At 39.7% G+C, this 23,445-nt stretch overlaps 1 protein-coding gene across 3 annotated transcripts in view; it reads right to left on the reverse strand.

Annotated features, from left to right (window-relative positions):
- ABCG2 (ATP binding cassette subfamily G member 2 (Junior blood group)) overlaps positions 1-23,445 on the reverse strand; it is a 137,984-nt gene that overhangs the window by 25,207 nt on the left and 89,332 nt on the right. For all 3 annotated transcript variants that reach the window (XM_047717942.1, XM_047717940.1, XM_047717941.1), the window contains 5 exons: positions 15,274-15,495; positions 8,179-8,238; positions 7,332-7,446; positions 6,593-6,745; positions 3,204-3,361 (listed from right to left, as the gene is read on the reverse strand). In XM_047717942.1, the coding sequence (XP_047573898.1) occupies positions 3,204-3,361; positions 6,593-6,745; positions 7,332-7,446; positions 8,179-8,238; positions 15,274-15,476 (689 nt within the window). In that variant the 5' untranslated portion in view covers positions 15,477-15,495. The remainder of the gene's footprint in view (positions 1-3,203; positions 3,362-6,592; positions 6,746-7,331; positions 7,447-8,178; positions 8,239-15,273; positions 15,496-23,445) is intronic.

Below are 23,445 nucleotides of genomic sequence, written 5' to 3' on the forward strand. Positions count from 1 at the left end.
AAGCCTGCTTCTCCCTCTCCCACTCCCCCTGCTTGTGTTCCCTCTCTCTGTGCATCTCTCTCTGTCGATTAAATAAATAAAATCTTTTAAAAAAATCATTTACAGGGGCGCCTGGGTGGCTCAGTGGGTTAAAGCCTCTGCCTTCGGCTCAGGTCATGATCTCAGGGTCCTGGGATCGAGCCCCACATCGGGCTCTCTGCTCAGCGGGGAGCCTGCTTCCTCCTCTCTCCCTCTGCCTGCCTCTCTGCCTACCTGTGATCTCTGTCTGTCAAATAAATAAATAAAATAAATAAATAAATAAATAAATAAAATAATAAATCATTTACAAACATGGAAATGGCAAAGACTAAAAAGAACATTCAAGTGTTAGACTGGATTGGAAATATTACGCACTCATGGGTTTTTTGATACACACAGGCTAACAGAGCGATAATTACAGATGTATGTTTGCATGTATCATTCTATTCAAACTACATACATATTGAATACATAATAAAATAGTGTTCTAAATATTTCCCATATAAAATATAGAACTATCAGTGCCTGGCTGGCTCAGTCCATGGAGCATACGTCTCTTGATCTTGGGGTTGTGAGTTTGAGCCCTATGCTGGGTGTAGAGATTGATTAAAATCTTTAATAAGAAAATACAGATACATAATTCTGTGTTATATATGCACAAACATAAAGCACACACATGTACACAAGCATTTCCTAGGTATGTCTGCTAAGTTGGTCTGGAAGCAATGAAATGGCAGTAGCAGTGAACAAACACACTAAGTAATTAGATCTTGGTTTCTAAATTCTGACTACAACAGAAGGTAGCAGGACTCCCCAGAGAAACATCTGACACAGTTAAAGTACAAGATGAACCTGCAACATCTTGTTGACCATAAAGTAAAGAATTGCTTGAAGAATGATTAGGAAACATGTCAAAAGGACACAAAAGTCAGACTGAAAGGGCTTCTAATGGCCAAATAAGGGTTAATCTAATCATAAATATGTAAGTTATATAATCCACTGATCCATTAACGAAAATAAGAATATGAGAAAACATAAATGGAGGAGGAGGAAAAGTTCTTTACAGTAGAATGCCAACTAATATATGTAGAAAGAATGATGTAAATAGAAAATCACTTGGCAACCATTGCACCAGTAATTGATAGAGGCAGAAATTGCTAGTATATGTTAAAACTGGTGGGTGGAGATTTGTTGAGGAATAGGGTATGGACATATTATCTGATCATCTCAAATACCAACCAGTTATGAAGGGAAAAATAGTTACTTCATAGCAGGTAAACCCAGCAGACACCAACACGACAGGTGATGGTCATGAGTATCACCCATGGTAGGAGAAGTCAAAATCAGGCAGCCCCTGATTATACAGAAGACGGCATCGTTTCTGTGGTACCCCTGCCAAGAACTCATGGCCTGAGTCTGGCCATGAGTTGAGGGCCACTCTACGAAATGGACTCTTGAAGACAAACAAGGACTCGAAAGCCAGGGAAGACTGAAAAACTATTCAGGATTAGAAAATACTTAAACAAGAGGTTCTGGAGAACATCCTGAGTCAGAAAGGAGAAAGAGATACTTCTGGGACAACTGGTAAAGTCCAACTGAAGTCTATGGGTTGGATGGTGGTGATGGCAGCAATGGAAACATCGCAGCTGGGAGGTGTGCAGGGTGGTAATGTAGGAGGAGTGTCCATGTTTCCTGGAGTTACACTCCAGAGTATTTAGGGGTGAAGGTATATGATGTCAGGAAAAGACTATGTGGGGTGGAGGGTTAGAGAGAGAGCAAATGCAGATAAATGCAGTTGGGAACAGTTGGGAAATCGCAATAAGAAGATAGGAGATTTCTTTGTACTAGTCTTGTAACTCTTCTGTAAGGTTAAAAAATTTTTTTTAATTTTTTTAGATGTCCAAAATTTACCTTCTGAAATTTCTCCTATCAACATATTCCTCCCACTGGAAGAATAAAAGTAAATGCAACTATTTTCTCTATTCTTCCATTTTTTTAGGCCCTAAATTTTAGAAATTTGTTCTCTTGATAACCACACCCCACCTCCCATTCACGAACTAATCCTGTTGGTTCTATCTTCAGATGCAGAATCCACTACTTCTCACCACCTCACCACTACCACCCTACTCAAAGCCAGTATCCCATCTCAACCGAGCTAAGATAAACAGACTTCTGACTGGTTTCCTTGTACTCACCTTGCCCAGTTATACAGTTCTTTTCTCTACACAGCTGCCACTCCTCTGTTCTAGAACTCTCTAAAAGTTCCCATGTTACCTAAAGACAATAAAAGCCATAGTTCTTACTGTGGCCTACAAAGCCTGCATAATCTGCCACCCACTCAATTCCATCTCATGTCCTATTCTAATTGTTATGGAACAACTTTTGTCCTCCCCCAATTCATGTTGAAGTCCTAACCTCGAGTACCTCAGAATATACCTGTAGTTGGAGATAGGGTCTTTAAAGAGATAATTATGGTTAAACAAGGTCATATGAGTGGCCCTTAATCTAATAAGGATCATTGTCCTTATAAGAACAGGAGAGGAGGCCCCAGATGCACTGAGGGAAAATGAAATGAAGACACACATTGAAGACAGCTACCTGCGCCAAGGAGAGAGACCTCAGAAGAAATAATCCTGCTGATGCTCTTATCTTACTTATACTCCTAGCCTCCCAAGCATGTGAAAAACTAAACTTCTGTTGTTTAAGTCACCCGGTCTGTGGTCCTACATTATGGCAGCCCCAGCAAACGAATCAGTAAGCAACCTCCATTCCCCTTAGTTCACTGGGGTTCAGTTCCTTCTGGCTCTTTTGATGTTTCCAAACATATCACACATGCTCAGGACCCACGGCTCTTCCCTCCAGCGAGGACTGTCTTTCCCAGACATCCAGGCCCCATTCCCTGCTCCCAGCTCACGCGTCACATCAGTGAGGTCTTCCCTGACCACCTTGCTATATAATAGAGCACCCCCACTCCCACCACAGCCATCTTTTGTCAAACTCTTACCCTGTTTCAATTTTCTTGAAACACTTCTATTTGTCAGTTGACTACTCCCCTCCAACAAAGAAGGAAGACAATTTTGTCTGTTGTGTTCACTCTTGAACTTCCTGCACTGAGAATACTACCTGGTGCATCGCAGGGGATCTGATATTGGATGAGTGGAAGAAAAATGTTCCCATCACATTACCTCTTCAGGAGCAAAAGGACAGCATTTGCTGTGCTTGAATCTAAGCCAGTGGTGGGCTCATCCAGGAACAAGATGGCTGGATCGGTAATAAGTTCCATTCCAATACTAGTCCTTTTTCTTTCTCCTCCAGATACACCACGTATAAATTGAGTTCCAACCTAAAGCACAAATACCATCATTAACAATTACAACCACAGCTACTACCATTTGTTGAGGTCCTACAACATGCCAACCCTGTAAGAGGCACTTTATCTTATTATCCTCACTTATTCCAAATAACAAATGAAATTATGGGAGAAGAGGTAGGTTTCTCTTTTTTTGTTGTTGTTTTTTAAAGATTTTATTTATTTATTTGAGAGAGAGACACAGTGAGAGAGAGCATGAGCGAGGAGAAGGTCAGAGGGAGAAGCAGACTCCCCATGGAGCTGGGAGCCCGATGCGGGACTCGATCCCGGGACCCGGGGATCATAACCTGAGCCGAAGGCAGTCGTCCAACCAACTGAGCCACCCAGGCGTCCCTAGGTTTCTCTTTAATAACATGAGCAAAATGAGGCTCAGGTCGGGAAGTGGCCAAGCCTGATATGAACACCATGCTTAACAGTACTTCTTGTTCCCTATCAAGTCAAATATTTAGTTTTAAGATAGTTAAATAGGAACAATAAAACATATGGCCCTGGCATAATGAAATCACAAAGCAGAAGGGAGACAAAAGTAGGAGAGGAAAAGGGGAAAGCATCTAGAATTTATTAGTCTTCTTACACCCTCCCTCCCCAACCCTCTAAAAGTCCAGGGGGCGGGGGGGCGCAAATGGGAAAGTTCACTTTCTATCACACCACATTAGCACCTCTTAAATGATCATAAGGCTTCCCAAATTGACCCTGCCTATATCCCAACTCACTACAGAATTCCTGATTCATTCTTTCAGACAAATCCGGAAGCCGGAATATTCTACAGGGCAACTGGCCCAGTCTTCTCAACTAGTCAATATCATTGTGTGTGGAGGGCAGGGGGGCAGGGGAAGCAAGAAGGTTTGGGGAGAGGCAGGAAGTAGAAAAGAATTCCTATATTAAGAGTCTTCAAAGAGATAACAAGGAAGTGCTACTCATGACCTTGATTGGATCCTATAACAACTGAGCTATAGCAGACATTTTAGAGACAACTGGGAAAATGTGAATGAATATGGCTTAACATAGCTGATATTAAGATACTGTTAATTTTGTTGGTTAGTAACAGTACTATGGTAACCTAGGCAAATGTCTTTTTTCTTAAGATGCAAAATGAGTTGGGGCACCTGGGTGGCTCAGTGGGTTGAGCCTCTGCCTTCGGCTCGGGTTGTGGTCTCAGGGTCCTGGGCTCGAGCCCTACATTGGGCTCTCTGCTCAGCGGGGAGCCTGTTTCCCCCCACCCCCCTCTCTCTCTGCCTTCCACTCTGCTTGCTTGTGATCTCTCTCTCTCTCTCTCTCTCAAATAAATAAATAAAGTCTTTTTTAAAAAAAGATGCAAAATGAGTAGTCAGGAGTAAAATATGATATTTACAACTTTTTAAAAAATATTTCAGAAAAAAAGCCAAAGCTAGTATGGGATAAGATGCTAACAACTGGGAAATCTAGGTGAATATTATTTGTAATCATGCCATTATACTAATTATACTATAACCATGTAATTATGATAGTAATTAGACTACTTGCTATATTTCTGCTATATTTAAATTTTCATAAAAAGTAAAAAATTTTAAACATATTTTCAGTCAATTAAATAAATTCCAAGAAGTCAACAACTACCTTCAGCTCATTTTTCCTGGAATTACATGCAAGGAAGTTAGGGCAATTGACTGCTTATTGGTAAAGAACTTTAACCTAAAGGCAAAGATTGGAATGCACCTTAAGAAAAAGACAAAATCAAATAACAGAGCCAAGACAAAGGAAATCTAAACTTATGAACTTCTAAAACAAAAATAAATGGTAAATGGTGGCATCTCAGCACTAAGCTTTCAAATGAAATACAAGCAAAATACATTTTACGTTTTTCTAAAATGTCAGACAGTATGACATGAAGCAATAACCAGCAGAAAACCCCCATTCTTCATTATCTCTAAATAAGGGATATATATCCAGGGGATTTAAACTATCACCACCACTCGCTCAGTCGGCAGAGCATGCAACTCTTGATCTCAGGGTTGCAAATTCGAACCCCAACTCGGGTGTAGAGATTACTTTAAAAAAAAAAAAATCTTTAAAAAAGAATGCTAAATAATAGTCACCATAATCTTAAAAAGCTCATCTTCACCCAAAGCTTCAAAAGTCTTCCAGGCAAATCTTTCATCCTTAGTCATCAACTATAAAACTCCCTTGTTCATCTCATTCCTTCCTCCTGACTCTGCATAACCACAAAAGGGAATTATTTTTGTCTCTCTTGCCCATAACTGTTATCTCTAAAACCTAAGAGCCCAGCACATAACATACAGCCTGTAAGTAAGTACTGGCAGAAGAAAGGAAGATAGGAAGAGAGGAAGAGAGGAATGAGAGACAAAAGTGCCAAAGAAAAGGCTATAGAGAAATAACTCAGATGCTACACAAGTTAGAAATAAACCCAACTGGGGTACCTGGGTAGTTTAGCCGCTTAAGCATCTGCCTTCGGCTCAGGTCATAATCCCGGGGTCCTGGGATCAAGCTCCACATCGAGCTCCAAATCGAGCCCCAAATCAAGCCCCAAATCGAGCCCCGCATCAGGCTCCTCGCCCAGCAGGGAATCTGCTTCTCCCTCTCCCTCTGCCCCTCTCTCATTTGTGCTCTCTCGCTCTAGCTCTCAAATAAATAAATAAAGAATCTTTAAAAAGAAAAAAGAGGAAGAAGAAGAAAGAAAGAAAAAAGAAACTCCACTTTGACGAAATGTAATTTTCAAAGCCAAATTACAGCAAAGTGAAACATAGAGCCAGAACCCTTGGATTTTTGTCATTTAAGAATTCCGGAAATATACCTCAAAAGCAACGGCACAAAGTCTCCTGGAGGAAGAGGAAGGAGAGCTAAAAGGGGAAAGAAAGCAGGAAGAAGGAAAGTTAGTGGAAAGGCACAGCTGAGACCTTACAAATAGTGTGAGAGCGTCAAGAGCTATAATCATGGGGAAAGGGCCTTGTGTTCCTTGCAAAGGCACTTCTGTGCACTGGACCACCCTGCCACACTTCATTTCCAGGATCCAAACATTTTTAAGTTGTTCTTTAACCTGGTTAATTTCCATCTTCACATTATGTAACAAGTCGCATTTATCTCTATTACAGAAAGCAGCCACTTCTGAGCACGCACATTGTAGAAAACTTCTGAGTAAGAGTTACACTATCCACACAGGTGAGAACTTAATGCTGGCTATGACCCTATCTGGTTTTTCCACATTACCTTGGAATCTGCCACTTTATCCAGACCTAACTGCTGAATGACCTTGTTAATTCGCTCATTTTTTTCATGACTCGTCATGGTTGTCGGAAGCCGGAGAGCTGCTGAGAACTGTAAATTTTCTCTCACTGTCAGAGTTCCCATAACGACATCATCCTTGAAGCAAAATGACATTTTAACAAGACATATTAGGTTTTTTTCTAATACCATCACACTTAAGCCCATGTAACTTCATCCCCAAGAATACCATATCCAACATAAAGTTCTAGCTAATGATGAACTTGCAGGTAGACAAATGACAGCAACTCCAAATACAGACAGCTGGAAAAGCAGATGGCATAATTTTCATTCCCTATGTGTACATCCAAGTCGACACAGGTAATTATGATAACTACTAGCAGACATGTCCAGACTGCTTTACACAAATTTAGCAAAACATCTTTCTAAGCTAAGGGAAGGAGAGAGGTGAAGGTAGGGCAAAAAAGGAGACTAGTAGTGTCTTGTGGGAATCATAACTAGAATGGATATCATTGCCCTTACAGCAGTTAGATTCCAGATTCTTCCTGCCTCTTCATTTAACACCATTCCGAATCTTAACGAGGGATTATGAAAAGCTGGTGTGAAGGAAACTGGTTCCATGAACATGTCATTTGGTCAGCTGGAAGTGCACTGATCTATCAACCAAGGCATTTGCCCATACAGAAATAGAAGAATGCTAAAATACAAATCCACAAATACTTACTTGTACCACATAACCTGAATTACATTTGAAATTGGCAGGTCGAGGTGCTCCATTTATCAGAACATCTCCAGATAATCCCTTCGGATCTTTCCTCGCAGCTAAGATATCTAACAACCTATGAGAGGACATATTATGTTGTTGTTTTTCTCCAACTCAGGCTGTATCTCTCAGCTACTCTAAATCCAAATTCTGCTCAAGTTAGAATATTGACCAATCAAGAAATTCCATGGATTACCTAAAATTATGTATATGGTTTTCTGTTTTTTCAGGTACTTCCTTGAATTCAATCTTTATTGTCAACATATATGATGAAATTGGTTTCAGGTGTAGAATTTCGTGATTCATCATAAAATTACATATATTTTTCAATTCTCACCTTCCCTTTTTTAGTTTATATTACAGTATAACTCAAAAACATGGAACCAAGTCACCGTTGGCTGCTCCAGCACAGACTTCCCCAACAGCCTTCCAGGTCATGTGACCTTGGGGGTCTCTCTAGTCAGACAATGCGCTCCTTTGTCTAAGAAGTAAGTCTTCACTTGGGCCTTTGGCTCCATCTACCCACTTTCAATTTTTTTCTCTCTCCTTTCCCTCCCCATTAGCTCAAATCATAGCTGACAGCTGTATGCCAGTCATGTCTTGTTATCGTGTGCTATTAGTAAGCTGACCAAGATTTCCCAGTCCTTGGGACAACCAGCTCCAAGCTAGCATCATGCATGTTATCCACAGCACCTAGAACCACACTAGACAGGCAGCAAATGCTCGACACATACCTGCTCACATGAAAGGCATCTTGAAAAGCACATTAAACCCCAAAGGAAAAGCTGACTTCTACTATTATACTCACGAAGATTTGCCTCCACCTGTGGGTCCCAGAATGGCATTGAGGCCAGGTCTCATGATGCCACTGTAAGCACAGAACATATCAGTTTATTAGCCCACTTCAAAACCAGTTCTATAAATTTAGAGTCTGCATCTAATACGCTCAATGAAAGTGATTAAACTATAGATGGAAAGCAAGCACAAACCAATGCTGAAAGGAAAAAGACAATTAACGTAATGTCCATTAACGTATGTCAATTAACTTAAGTCCAGCACATGAAGGATCTTAATCACTAGTCAAGACCTATAAGAAAAATGGCTCGGGTCCCTCTAAACTCCTTTCACTTCTTCTCTAAACCATTTATAGTCTTTGAAAAAGAACACAAGAAATTTCAAGTTTCCTTAAAGTCACAGATTCTGATTAAACATATGTGTTACACTTACCCCTCTTAATACAGTGTAAAGAATGTAACAAGTCTTAACTAATGTTTGATAACATTAACTGATTTACTTCAAGTCACCTCTGTGGCTACCTACTCTAAGTTCTACACAATTAATAAGTCAACAGATTTCTAGAATCACCAGTAGCGTTCTCACCACTTAAAACTCATCAGATTAAGAAACAATATATGTGAAGTAGAATTTCAATGGCTAAGAATAAAGCACCTCATGGGTAAAAAACAAAATACCAATTCTTTTTTTTTTTCTTTTAAGATTTTATTTATTAATTTGACAGACAGAGATCACAAGTAGGCAGAGAGGCAGGCAGAGAGAGAGGATGAAGTAGGCTCCCTGATGAGCAGAGAGCCCAAAGCAGGGCTCGATCCCAGGACCCTGAGATCATGACTTGAGCTGAAGGCAGAGGCTTAACCCACTGAGCCACCCAGGCGCCCCCCAAAATACCAATTTTTAACTGTCACAAAATTGTTACTGAATTAGAAAAGTAAAACATGTACCCTCAGGATATACTATTCTCTCCCTTATAAAGTATCAGGTAAGTGGATTAGAAAATTCTCAGCATAGAACTGGTAGATGCCACTTTCTGTAGGGAACAACCTTTAAGGATATAGAGGCATGGGAGCATACACAGCATGTCCCAGACAAACTACGATGTTTAAGGGCAGTGAATACCCAGATAGAGAGCAAGAAGGTAGAAAAAAATTAAGGCAGGGTTTACTGTGCTGAGACTGAAGAAGAAGGTAAGTAGTTTGAATTTTATCCTGAAGGTAACCAGTAGACTGGCAAGGAGAAAAGGACTGGGAAAAGGAGAATGGAGACTATGCCCTCTCCAGGGACACCCAGGGGGTAGAGTCAGTTAAGTATTTGACTCTTGGTTTTGGTTCAGGGCCTGATCTCAGGGTCATGGGACTGAGCCCCACGTTGAGCTTCATGCTCAGTGTGGAATCTGCTTAATACTCTTCCCCTCTGGCTCTGCCCAGTCCCCCCCCCCTAAAATAGATAAATAAAATCTTTTAAAAATATATTAAGTTAAAATAAAAAAGTAGGGTCTCTCCAGCTCAACAGGCATGATAAAATAGAGACCTGGAAAAGCTAAAAAAGCCTTTTCAAAACCTTGTTGTCTATGCCCAATCTCTGCTGGAACAGATAAATCAAAATTTATCCCAAAATTGGGGCGCCTGGGTGGCTCAGTGGGTTAAGCCGCTGCCTTCGGCTCAGGTCATGATCTCAGGGTCCTGGGATCGAGTCCCGCATCGGGCTCTCTGCTCAGCAGGGAGCCTGCTTCCTCCTGTCTCTCTGCCTGCCTCTCTGCCTGCTTGTGATCTCTCTCTGTCAAATAAATAAATAAAATCTTAAAAAAAAAAAAAAAATTTATCCCAAAATAAAAATAGTATCTATTCCAAAGCTGAAATCTATTTCATTCCCAGGCAATGATTCTCAGAGGCCAATCCTAAGGTTATATAACCAGGAGTGCTTAACATCACAAAGCAGTTGTACCCCAGTACCTCAACCCCAGAGGACCTCAGCATTTACTGACTCTTGTGCTTAAACTGTTACAAGTATAAAACGACTGGTGGAGGCTAAAAGGGAAGGTAGCTCTCACTCTGCTCATGAACTGAGGTGCCTCTCACTGAAATACCCGACAAAAAAATGAATTTGATAAACTGGGAGCAAGCTGTAGAACAGAAAGATCTCTTATGCTTTCGGTGCCGTCTCCCCCCCAACACACAGTATAAAAAGACACACTGGTTAAGTGAACTTTCAAGATGCATTTATCTGTAGCTTTTGATGCATCTTCTTTATTAATAGCTACCCAGTAGGTGCCTGGGTGGCTTGTTTGGTGAAGCAACTGCCTTCAGCTCAGGTCATAATCCCGGAGTCCTGGAGTCCCAGCTCCACGGAGAGTCTGTTTCTCCATCTGACCTTGTCTCCGCTCATGCTCTCCCTCTCTCTCTCAAATAAATAAAATCTTTAAAAAAAAAAAAAAAAAGCTACCCAGGAACTGTATTAGTAGCTACCCAGTAACTTCTTCTAAAATGACCAAAAATCAGCTTGATATTCACTAAGACATCATTGTCAGGAAACTTTTCCAGGTTTTTAAAATATCTACTCAAATAAAGACCAACAATCCTAAATGATTAACCCAAAATTGAATGTGAACAGGCTAGGACAATCTTTCAGTTCCCTGAGTTGGGCTTACTTTGGCACTAGACCCTAGCATTACAGAAAACAACAGTAATGTCCAATCACAAATGCAAGAAAGAGTTCCAGCTGGGAGAAGGGGCTAATTCTCCCTCCATTCACTTAGCACAATTATCCAGTAACTACTACAGGTGGTAAGACACTCTTCTAGGACATGGGATGGAGCTGAGGACAAAACAAAGCCTGGGACTTGTGGAGTTTGCACTCTAGGCCAGGGACCAGCCAATGGCTAGTCACCTGTTCTGCTCATAAAGCGTTACTAGAGCAGAGCCGCATTCATTCGCCCACATCCATGACCGCCTTCACACTGCGGCCACAGGACCAAGGAGCTGCCGCACAGATGTGGTCCGTGAGGTGGAAAAGATTTCCTAGCAGTCCCTTTACAGAAAGGCTGTTGACCTCTGTTCTGGTTTATGGCCTACAATCCCCTTGCTCCCTCACCCCGCCCTCCACTCTACTATCATCCCTCAGAACTCATTTTCCACCCTTATTTATGGCTTTACAGCATTTGCGTGCAGGGAAGTTTCACTCTTGTCCTATAAAGTCTTGTCAACAAGAATGGTGCCATATCGGGTTCCCCCCACCCCACCATAGCATGCAGCACAGCGGTCTACAATATGTAGATCATTAAATAGATTATTAAATGCTGAACACATCAGGTGAAACCCAGCTAACAGACTAAGGTCCCAACTATTACATTTTAGTGCATAATGGTTAATCCTCTGGTCTCATTTTATGGAGAAGTCCATGTCATTGGTGCACCTTCCCTCCCTACACTACACACACACACACACACACACACACACACACACACAGACACACTCTCTCATGCCCCTGGCCCTCCAATTTAAGTTTAGGGGCTTCCATCATGGTAGAATAACAGTGCCACGCTCTACTTGTCTGAATCCACCATTAGACTAGAAGGTTTCTGAGAGCAGAGGACATATCTATGTCACCAGCATCTTGCACAATGTCAAGCACCTAGCAGATGTCTAAAATTTGTTGAATAAATGAGTCTCTGCATTTTTATAAATGAGAATTACAGGAAAACAAAAAGGCAAGCTTGCAAAAAAAAATGTGAAGAAGTGGGAAAAACTCAACAGCTATAACGGAACACAGGCTGTGAAGGGAGATGGGAGGAAGAGAGGTGACAGCTGAAGGGTGGGCTAATTCCTTGTATTAAAGAATAAGAAAAATGAGCAAATCAGTAAGTGTATCAAGGATAATGAGAGCCAGGGTTTTCACTTTTGAGATGTTTTACAAACATAGAAATGTGGAAAGAACCGTGGGGTATTAGATTACAATTGTTGGTATTAATGAGAAGTCCTAGGTTTTAATCTATATACACAGATATAGAGTCACAAGTATAGGCATATGTGTGTACACATATATAGACATATGCTCGCTAGGTCTACCCACTGAGAAGGCTAAGAACATATGGCATCCCAACAGCAACCAATATTCCAAGCACCCAGATCTTGGTTTGTAAATATCATCTTCCAGAAAAAGGAACCACAGCTGATTACAGGTCTGAAGCAAGATAAGTATTCAGGGAGTCTGAAACTTCTTGCTGTGCCAAAAACTACTCAAATAAGAGGACATCTCAAAAGAATGAGCTTTAAAAAAAAAAAAAGGAAAGTCTCCCATTAACCAAATCAGGAACAATGGGAGTATCAAGAATAATGATAATAGTGCATTACCACTGAATATGAAATCTATGAGTCTATATTGAATGAGATGATGAATAAAGCTTTTTTCTTTCAGTAGACTTCAAATTGATCCATGCAGAAGAGATGAATGAAAAGAGAAAATCACCCTTTGATCATTACTGCCACTTCGGGCGGGAAGAGTCAATGGGAGCTGAAGTTGGTGGGGTGAAGATTAATGAGGAATACTGTTTTGGGATAATGTCTTATCTCCCTTCATAGCATTTATCAATTACAAAGTGGAAAATGGTAACATTATGGTGGAGAAAGTTGGTAGACCCCAACATGACCAAGTAATCAAGGTTAAGACATGAGACAGAAATACTAGGTTGGGGGCACCTGGGTGGCTCAGTGGGTTAAAGCCTCTGCCTTCGGCTCAGGTCATGATCCCGGGGTCCTGGGATCGAGCCCCACGTCGGGCTCTCTGCTCTGCAGGGAGCCTGCTTCCTCCTCTCTCTCTCTACCTGCCTCTCTGCCTACTTGTGATCTCTGTCAAATAAATAAATAAAATCTTAAAAAAAAAAAAAAAAAAAAGAAATACTAGGTTGGATGAGACAAAGGAGACATGATGTGGTGGTCAATCAACTATGTTAAGAGCACAGGTGACCGAGGGTCTCTTAGCACCCAGCACTGTATTCACTATGAGGCTGCACTCCCCCTCGGCTGCTCCAAAACGATGACTGAGTGATTACAGAAAAGAGGACTCGAATTTCTGGAAAACATACACCAAAGGAGTTAGGGATAATAAAACATCATATGGGAGCTTGCTTTTAGAAAAATACCAATGATAATGGGTATATAAAAACTAAATGTGATGAGCAAATGCAGTGAAATGTTAACAGGTGAGGCATAGGGGTGAAAAGTATAAGGTCTAAGTTTAAAATTATGTCAAAATAAATTATCAATTTAACAAATTCCCAAATGGTATATTGAATTTCCATGATGACCAGTGGGGATCCACACATCTACTGGAATGGACCATTTTTTCCATATATCTTCAGTATTGATGAGGGAAAGCCCAAATGCTGGGCATGGAGACAAACTAAGTATAACAGAAAGATTTTCATGAGGAATTAAGGTCTCACCTTTTTAAATTCTCATAGTCAGATTTTGTTTTATCTTCTTCACACCTCCCGCCACAAGAGGAAATCAGGTTCTAGTTACTCAGTTCTATAAATTAGATTACAAAATGTCCACAGAAAAAAACAAAAACCAAGCTTCTCACCAAGTTTTTTGAAATACAATAACTATTGTGAATGGTGGTGGCACTATCAAACACAAATAAAAAATAACACATATGAGAGCGATCTTTCCCCATCCCAGAAATTCTACTTAGGTGCAGTCAGCAGATAGGGGAAAGATTAGAAATACTGCAGCAAGAACAGGGATGACCTCTCTCAGAGATGCCTAAACCAGAAATGTGAGTTAGCAAGGAAACCAATCCCTCCTGTCCTTTTGACTATAGAATCGGAAAGAACTACAAGATTTGACTGAGTTTTTATGAACCTAGCTATGCACATTCAACCTCGGATGAACTCCTCTGTTGCTAAAATGCATACCATGGGGCCATAAAACTTTATGAAGCATTGATCAGATAACACTTGTGTTGTATCAAGTTACTAATCTAGTAGCTTTAAAACATAAGCAGGAGAGCGGGGTGCCTGGGTGGCTCAGTGGGTTAAAGCCTCTGCCTTCGGCTCAGGTCATGGTCCCAGGGTCCTGGGATTGAGCCCCGTATCGGGCTCTCTGCTCCGCAGGGAGCCTGCTTCCTCCCCTCTCTCTCTGCCTGCCTCTCTGCCTACTTGTGATCTTTCTGTCAAATAAATAAATAAAATCTTTAAAAAAAAAAAACATAAGCAGGAGATATGTACACTCACATAGTATGAATTTTAAATCTATTCCACCTGTGTGTATTCAAATCCTTTATCTTCTACTCATTAGCACAAAATCCAAAGTGACCAATTTTTCTTGATTAATATGTTCCACAAAGAACTTGTTAGCTTTTCAGAAAGGTCAGGTGGTTCTAATCAAGACCTGATTCAATTCCTAATTTCTCTTATCACTTTGGACTTCAGCTACACAGCTTAAGCAAAGTTATAGTTGTCTTGTATTTAAATAGTCTCTGCCTGTGTAATGGAGAGAAGCATTAAGTCCATGGCACAAACTACTATAAAAACAGACCACTCATTTGAAACAAGTGTATTTGAAAACCAAAGTACTGTTACAACATACTGTCATTTCAACTACCTCAACTGTCATTTCAACTACCTCACTCCAGCATCTGGAACATGAAGGACATAAAGTGCATAAGGACCTAAAAGTATTTGGCTTGTAAGGTACAGCCATACTTCTCCTCTTCATCTCACAGATCAGAAAACGGAAGCTTGGAGAGGACAATTATATCCCGACGACCAAGAACTAGTAAATCATACAGCCAGTCGCTTTCTAGAGAACCCCAGCTCATACCCAGAAAAAAACAAACAACACATTGTTTGGTTTCTCAAACAAAAGTCGATGCATATGGAACAACCACTTTAAAAACCGTTTAGCAGTTCCTTTAAAGTTAACCATATACCTAAGATGTGACCCAGCCATTTCACTCTGAGGTTAGCCACACAAAATAAAAGCATTTGTCTGTATGTCTGTATGGATTTGTACACAAATGTTCGTAAGACCTTTATTTGCAATAAGCAAAACCTATAAAGCTCATTGTATGTCAATAAAGCTATTTTAATACAAGTTCATGCACATACTTGATATTTGTTAGTATTTCCTTCTCAACTATTTTTCGACCAAAAAGAAAGCCACTCTTCACTTTCACTCGATAGTAAATGTTATGAAAACTTAACACAGCTTCTTCAGTAAAGGTCTTCTGGTTGTTGGAGGTCATCTTGGAGAGCTCACTGGTGTTTCTTCGTGGCATTGGGATAAAAACTTGGTCATTTTCAGAAGACATCTGGAGAGTTTCTGCCTTTCTGCAAAGGGAAAAGCAATAGTAAGTTGATAGTCTAGATAAATGATACTGTAAACACCAGTAACAGGACACTTAAAACAAGTCCATTTTGGTACACATTTCCAACTATAAAATAAATAAGTCCTGGGATGGTGGCTATTGATAATAACACTGCATTGTATATTTGAAAGCTGTTAAAACAGCAGATCTTGAAAGTTCCCATCACAAGAAAAAAGAATGTGACTTTGTGTGTGTTAGATGTTAACTAGACTTATTGTGGTGATCATTTCACAATGTACACAAATATTAAATCATTATCTTGCACACCTGAAACAATATAATGGCATATGTCAACTATATCACAATTAAAAAAAATTAAAATGAAGATCTAGACTTTAAAAGAATGTAAAATACTCATTAGTCACTTTTACACTGATTATATGCTTAAAGAAAAATATTTTGGGGGCAGAGGTGGTCCAAGATGGCAGAAGTGTAGGAGACCTAATTTGGTCAGGTCCCAGGAATTCAGCTAGATAGTTATCAAACAATTCTGAACACCTACGAACTCAACAGGAGATCAAAGAAAAGAATAGCAGCAACTCTATGAACAGAAAAGCAACCACTTTCCTCAAGGTAGGATGTGCGGAGAAGTGAATCCAAGGTGATATATGGAAAGATAGACCGTGGGGGAAGGGAACCTCCATCAGCTGGCTCCCGGCAAGTGATAGTAGAGGAGAACAAAATCAGAACTTTTAGAAGTTTGCTCCAGTGAAGGACATTGCTTTGGTAGCTAAGCAGAAGTGGGGGGCTGGAACCCTTGGTGGGACAGTGGGACAGTGTGGTCTCAGGACACTTGGGTCACAGAAAGACTGGGGTTGCCTGAGTGAGACAGAGCTCCCAGGAATCAGAGCAGAGAAGCCAACTGCAAAGATGGAGCTGAGAAATGGGCTCTCAGCTCGGGGTGGCTATAAAGTGTGATCACGGCACAGTTGGGCCAGTTCTCCTCAAACAGGGGCTCAACAAGTGGCAGATCTGGGGAGACTCCCCACCTACCCCCTGGGAGTGCACTGCAGCAATCTGCTGGGTTTGGAGACTCCAAACAGGGCTATGTACTAGAGACAGAATTGCTGGGTCACAGGCCAGGTGAGCACGGAGTGTGGCTGGAGACCCAGGAGACAGGAGGGATTGACTGCTTTTCTCAGAGGGCACACTGAGGAGTGGGGCCCCAAGCCTAGCCCCTGGCAAGGGTGGTGCAATTCTGCCTTTGGCAAAGGAATTTGAGAATCAATGCAACAGGTGCCTCCCCAGAAGATCAGCAAGAACATCCAGCCAAGAACAAGTTTACCAATCAATGAGAACTGCAAAATGCCAGCACTATAGCACATAGAATTCATGGCTTTTTCCCCATGATTCTTTACTTTTTCAACTTTAACTTTTCTTAATTTATTTTTTCTGAAATTTTCTTCCTTCTTTTTTCAACCAACTTATCTTTTCAATTCCTTTTAGAAAATCTTTTTTTAATTTGCATTTTTATGTCATATTTTCTCTTCATTGTATTTAACCTTATTTTTTGAGTGTATATATATCTATATCTGTATTTTGAGTGTATATATATAGATATACAATATGTATATATATAGATATATAGATATACAGATGTATACATAGATATACAGTATATCTGTATATCTACATATATACACTCAAAATATAGATATAGATATAGATAGATATACATATATATATATATATATAAAGAAAAAAGATACATATATATGTATCTTTTCTTCTTGCTTTAAAATTTGGGGAGGCAGTTTCTTCTAACAGACCAAAATACACCCAAAGTCTAGTGTACGGCTCTATTCACATTTCTTCTAACAGACCAAAATATCCTAAGTGTAGTGTATAGCTTTGTTCTATTCACCCACCTGATCACATTCTCCTTTTTAAAAATTTTTCTCCTTTCTGTTTTCAACCAACTTATCAATTTCTTTTTCAAAATCTGTTTAAATTTTTATTCTACATTCATATTCCATCCTTTCATAGTATTTCACCTTATTTTTATGTGTGTGTGTATATATATATTTTTTTTCTTTTCTTTTCTTAAAATTTTGGGAGGCAGTTTCTTCTAACAGACCAAACCACACCCAAAATCTAGTGTATGGCTCTGTTCTATTCATGAACCTGATCATATTCTTTTTTCTTTTCCCCCCAGTTTCATGTCTTTTCTGATCTTTTTAGTGAATGTTTCTCAGGGATCATTGTTACCCTTCTAGTATTTTGTTCTCTCAGTCATCTGTTCTTCTCGGGACAATATGGCAAAACAGAAAAACTCACCTCAAAAAAAAAAAAAAAAACAAAAAAAACAAGAGGTAGTAACAGCTGCCCAGGGACCTAACCAATATGGACATTAGTAAGTCAGAACTAGAGTAGAGAATAATGATTATCAAGATACTAGCTGGGCCTGAAAGAAAGCATGTAAGATACTAGAGAATCCCTTTCTGGAGAAATAAAATCTAACCAACTCAAAATCAAAAAGGCTACTAATGAGGTGTAATTAACAATGGAAGCTCTAACTGCTAGGCTAAATGAGACAGAAGAGAGAATTAGTTATATAGAAGACCAAATGATGGAGACTAAAGAAGCTGAGAAAAAGAGAGACAAACAACTACTGAATCACAAGAAGAGAATTCGAGAGATAAGTGATACCATAGAGCTAAACAATATTAGAATAACTGGAATCCCAGAAGAAGAAGAAAGAGAGGGGCAGAAGGCATATGGGAGCAAATAATAGCAGAGAACTTTCCTAATTTGGGGAAGGAAATAGGCATCAAAGTCAAGGAGACACAGAGAACACCCCTCAAAATCAATAAAAATAGGTCAACACCCCAACATCTAATAATAAAACTTACAAATCTCAGAGACAAAAAGAAAATCCTGAGAGCAGCTCAGGACAAGAGGTCTGTAACCTACAATAGTACAAGCATTAGATTGGAAGCAAACCTATTCACAGAGACCTGGCAGGCCAGAAAGGACTGGCATGATATATTAAGGGTACTAAATGAGAAAGATATGCAGCCAAGAATATTTTATCCAGCTAGGCTGTCCCTGAAAATAGATGGAGAGATAAAAAGCTTCTAGGACAAACAAAAACTAGAAGAATTTGCAATCACCAAACCAGCCCTGCAAGAAATACCGAAAGGGGTCACGTAAGCAAAGAGAGAGCTTAAAAGTAACATAGATCAGAAAGGAACAGAGACAATTTACTGTAACAGTTACCTTACAAGGTAAGGACGAAATTCGCACTAAATTCGTAACTTTCAATAGTTACCCTGAATGTAAATGGGCTAAATGCACCAATCAAAAGACACATCGTATCAGAATGGATAAAAAAACAAGACCCATCAATATGCTGTCTGCAAGAAATTCATTTTAGACCCAAAGACACCTCCAGATTTAAAGTGAGGGGGTGGAAAACCACTTACCATGCAAATGGACATCAAAAGAAAGCTGAGGTGGCAATCCTTATATCAGACAAATTAGATTTTAACCCAAAGACTGTAATAAGACATGAGGAAGGACACTTATATCATACTTAAAAATAAAGGGTCTATCCAACAAGAAGATCTAACAAGAAGGGTAAATATTTATGCCCCTAACATGGGAGCAGCCAATTATATAAGCCAATGAATAACAAAATCAAAGAAACACATCAACAATAATACAATAATAGTAGGGGATTTTAATAGCCCTTTCACTGAAATGGACATATCATTTAAGCAAAAGATCAATAAGGAAATAAGGGCTTTAAATAACACACTGGACCAGATGGACATCACAGATACATTCAGAACATTCCATCCCAAAGCAACAGAATACACATTCTTCTCGAGTGCACATGGAACATTCTCCAGAATAGATCCCATCCTGGGTCACAAATTAGGTCTCAACCGCCAAAAGACTAGAATCATTCCCTGCATATTTTTGGACCACAGTGTTTTAAAACTCAAACTCAATCACAAGAGGAAAGTTGGAAAGAACTCAAATACATGAAGGCTCAAGAGCATCCTACTAAAGAATGAATGGGTCAAACATGAAATTAAAGACAATCTGAGGGGTTTCAAGTGGTGGGGGGGTGGGAGGTTAGGGGAACCAGGTGGTGGGTATTAGAGAGGGCACGGATTGCATGGAGCACTGGGTGTGGTGCAAAAACAAGGAATACTGTTATGCTGAAAATAAAAAAAAATAAAAAATAAAATCTTAAAATTAAAAAAAGGAATTTTTTAAAATTCATGGAAACAAATGAAAATGAAAACACAACTGTTCAAAATCTTTGGGATGCAGCAAAGACCGTTCTAACAGGGAAGTGTATAGCAATACAAGCCTTTCTCAGGAAACAAGAAAGGTCTCAAATATACAACCTAACTCTACACCTAAAGTAGCTGGAGAAAAAGAACAGCAAATAAAGATTAAACCCAGCAGGAGAAGAGAAATAATAAGGATTAGAGCAGAAATCAATGAAACAGAAACCAAAAGAACAGTAGAACAGATCAATGAAACTAGGAGCTGGTTCTTTGAAAGAATTAATAGGATTGATAAACCCCTGGACGGACTTAAACAAAAAGAAAAGAGAAAGGACCCAAATTAATAAAATCATGAATGAAAGAGGAGCAATCACAACCAACACTAGAGAAATACTAACAATTATTAAAAAATATTATGGGGGAGCCTGAGTGGCTCAGTCATTAAGTAGCTGCCTTGGGCTCAGGTCATGATCCCAGGGATCTGGGACGGACTGAGCCCTGCATCATGTTCCCTGCTCAGTGGGAAGCTTGCTTCTCCTTCACCCACTCCCCCTGCTTTTATCCCTTCTCTCGCTGTGCCTCTCCCTGTCAAATAAATTTTTTTTTAAACTTTAAAAAAATAAAAAATAAAGGATAAAATCTCTTTAAAAATAAAATTAAAACATATTATGAGCACAGAATACCACAAATTAGACAATCTAGAAGAAATGGATACATTCCTAGAGACATATAAACTACCAAAACTGAACCAGGAAGAAATAGAAAACCTGCACAGAGCCATACCAGCAAGGAGATTGAAGCAGTCATCAAAATCTCCCAACAAATAAGAGCCCAGCGCCAGATGGTTTCCCAGGGAAATTCTACCAAACATTTAAAGTGTTAATACCTGTTCTGAAACTATTCCAAAAAAACAGAAAGGGAAGGAAAACTTCCAAACTCATTTTATGAGACCTTGATTCCAAAACCAGACAAAGACCCCACCAAAAAGGAGAATCACAGGCCAATATCCTTGATGAACACAAATGCAAAAATTCTCACCAAAATACTAGCCAGTAGGATCCAACAGATTACTCACCACGACCAAGTGGGATTTATTCCTGGGCTGCAAGTTTGGTTCAACATCCACAATCAATTAATGTGATAGACTACATTAATAAAGAAAGGACAAGAAATATATGATCCTCTCAATAGATGCAGAAAAAGCATTTGAAAAAGTACAATATACTCTCTTGATTAAAACTCTTCACTGTGTAGGGATAGATGGTACATACTTCAATATCATCAAAGCCATCTATGAAAAACCCACAGTGAATATCATTCTCAATGGGGAAAAACTGAGAGCTTTCCCCTAAGGTCAGGAACACAGCACGGATGTCCACAATCACCACTGCAGTTTGGCAATGTGTCTAGACTAGAAGTCCTAGCCTCATCAATCAGACAACAAAAAGAAACAAAAGACATCTCAATCAGCAAAGAAGTAGTCAAACTCCTACTCTTTGTAGATGATATGATACTATATGTGGAAAACCCAAAAGACTCCACCCCAAAACTGCTAGAACTCAAACAGGAATTCAGTAAAGTGGCAGGGTATACAATCAATGCACAGAAATCAGCTGCATTTCTATATACCAGCAGCAAGACAGAAGAAAGATAAATTAAGGAGTCAATACCATTTACAATTGCACCCAAAATCTTAAGATTCCTAGGAATAAATCTAACTAAAGAGGCTAAGACTCTGTACTCAGAAACTACGAAATTCTCATGAAAGAAACTGAGGAGACACAAAGAAATGGAAAACCATTTCATGCTCATGGATTGGAAGAAAAAATACTGTGAAGATATCTATGCTACCTAGAACAATCTACACATTTAATGCAGTCCTTATCAAAATATCATCAATTTTTTCACAGAAATGGAACAAATAATCCTAAAATTTGTATGGACCAAGAAAAGACCCTGAACAGCCAGAGGAATGTTGAAAAAGAAAAGCAAAGCTGGTGGCATCACCATTCCAGACTTGAAGCTCTATTACAAAGCTGTCATCAAGACAGTATGGTACTGGCACAAAAACAGATACATAGATCAACGGAACAGAACAGAGAGTCCAGAAATGGACCCTCAACTCTATGGTCAACCAATCTTCCACAAAGCAGAAAAGAATGTCCAATGGAAAAAATACAGCCTCTTCAACAAATAGTGTTGGGAAATTGGACAGCCACGGGCAGAAGAATGAAACTGGACCAATTCCTTACACCATACACAAAAACAGACTCAAATAGATGAAAGACCTCAATGTAAGAAAGGAATCCATCAAAATCCTAGAGAAGAACACAGGCAACAACCTCTTTAACCTCAGCCACAGCAACTTCTTCCTAGACCATCACCAAAGGCAATGGAAGCAAAGGCAAAAAATGAACAACTGGGATTTCATCAAGACAAAAAGCTTTTGCACAGCAAAGGAAACAGTCAACAAAACCAAAAGACAACTGACAGAATGGGAAAAGATATTTGCAAATGACATATCAGATAAAGGGCTAGTGTCCAAAATCTATAAAGAACTTAACAAACTTAACACCCAAAGAACAAATAATCCATTCAAGAAATGGGCAGAAGACATCCAAATGGCCAACAGACCCATGAAAAACTGCTCCACATCACTCGGCATCAGGAAAATACATATCAAAACCACAGTGAGATACCACCTCACACCAGTCAGAAAGGCTAAAATTAACAAGTCAGGAAACGACAGATGTTGGTGAGGATGGGGAGAAAGGGGAACCTCCCTACACTGTTGGTAAGAATGCAAGCTGGTGCAGCCACTCTGGAAAACAGTGTGGAGGCTCCTCAAAAAGTTGCAAACAGAGGTACCTATGACCTAGCAATTGTACTACTGGGTATTTCCCCCAAAGATAGAAATGCAGTGATCCAAAGGGGCATCTGCACCCCAATGTTTATAGCAGCAATGTCCACAATGGTCAAACTATGGAAAGAGCCCAGATGTCCATGGATATAGGAATAGATAAAGAAGATGTGAGATATATATATATATATATGCACACACACACACACATACATATACAATAGAATATTATGCAGCCATCAAAAATGAAATCTTGCCATTTGCAATGACGTGAATGGGACTAGAAGGTATTATGCTAAATAAGTCAATCAGAGAAAGACAATTATATGATCTCACTGATATATGGAATTTGAGGAACAAGGCAGAGGATCATAGGGGAAGAGAGGAAAAAATAAAACAAGAAGAAACCAGAGAGGGAAACAAACCATATGAGACTCTTAATCTCAGGACACAAACTGAGGGTTGCTAGAATGGAGTGGGGTGGGAGGGAGGAGGTGACTGGGTGATAGACACTGGGGAGGGCATGTGTTGTGGTTAGCACTGTGTATTATGTAGGACTGATAAATCACAGACCTGTACCCATGAAACAATATATCATATGTTAAAAATAAAAACAAATAAATAAAATTTTTGAAAATGTTTTTTGGGGGCACCTGGGTGGCTCAGACAGTTAAGCGTCTGACTCAGTTTTGGTTCAGGTCATCATCTTGTGGTCCTGGGATGGAGCCCAATGGGCTCTGGGCTCAGCAAAGAGTCAGCTTGAGATTCTCTCCTTCCCCTTTGCCCTCTGACCCTCCCACCAGCATGC

Source organism: Lutra lutra, chromosome 2, assembly GCF_902655055.1.
Source record: "Lutra lutra chromosome 2, mLutLut1.2, whole genome shotgun sequence".
Classification (NCBI taxonomy): Eukaryota; Metazoa; Chordata; class Mammalia; order Carnivora; family Mustelidae; genus Lutra; species Lutra lutra.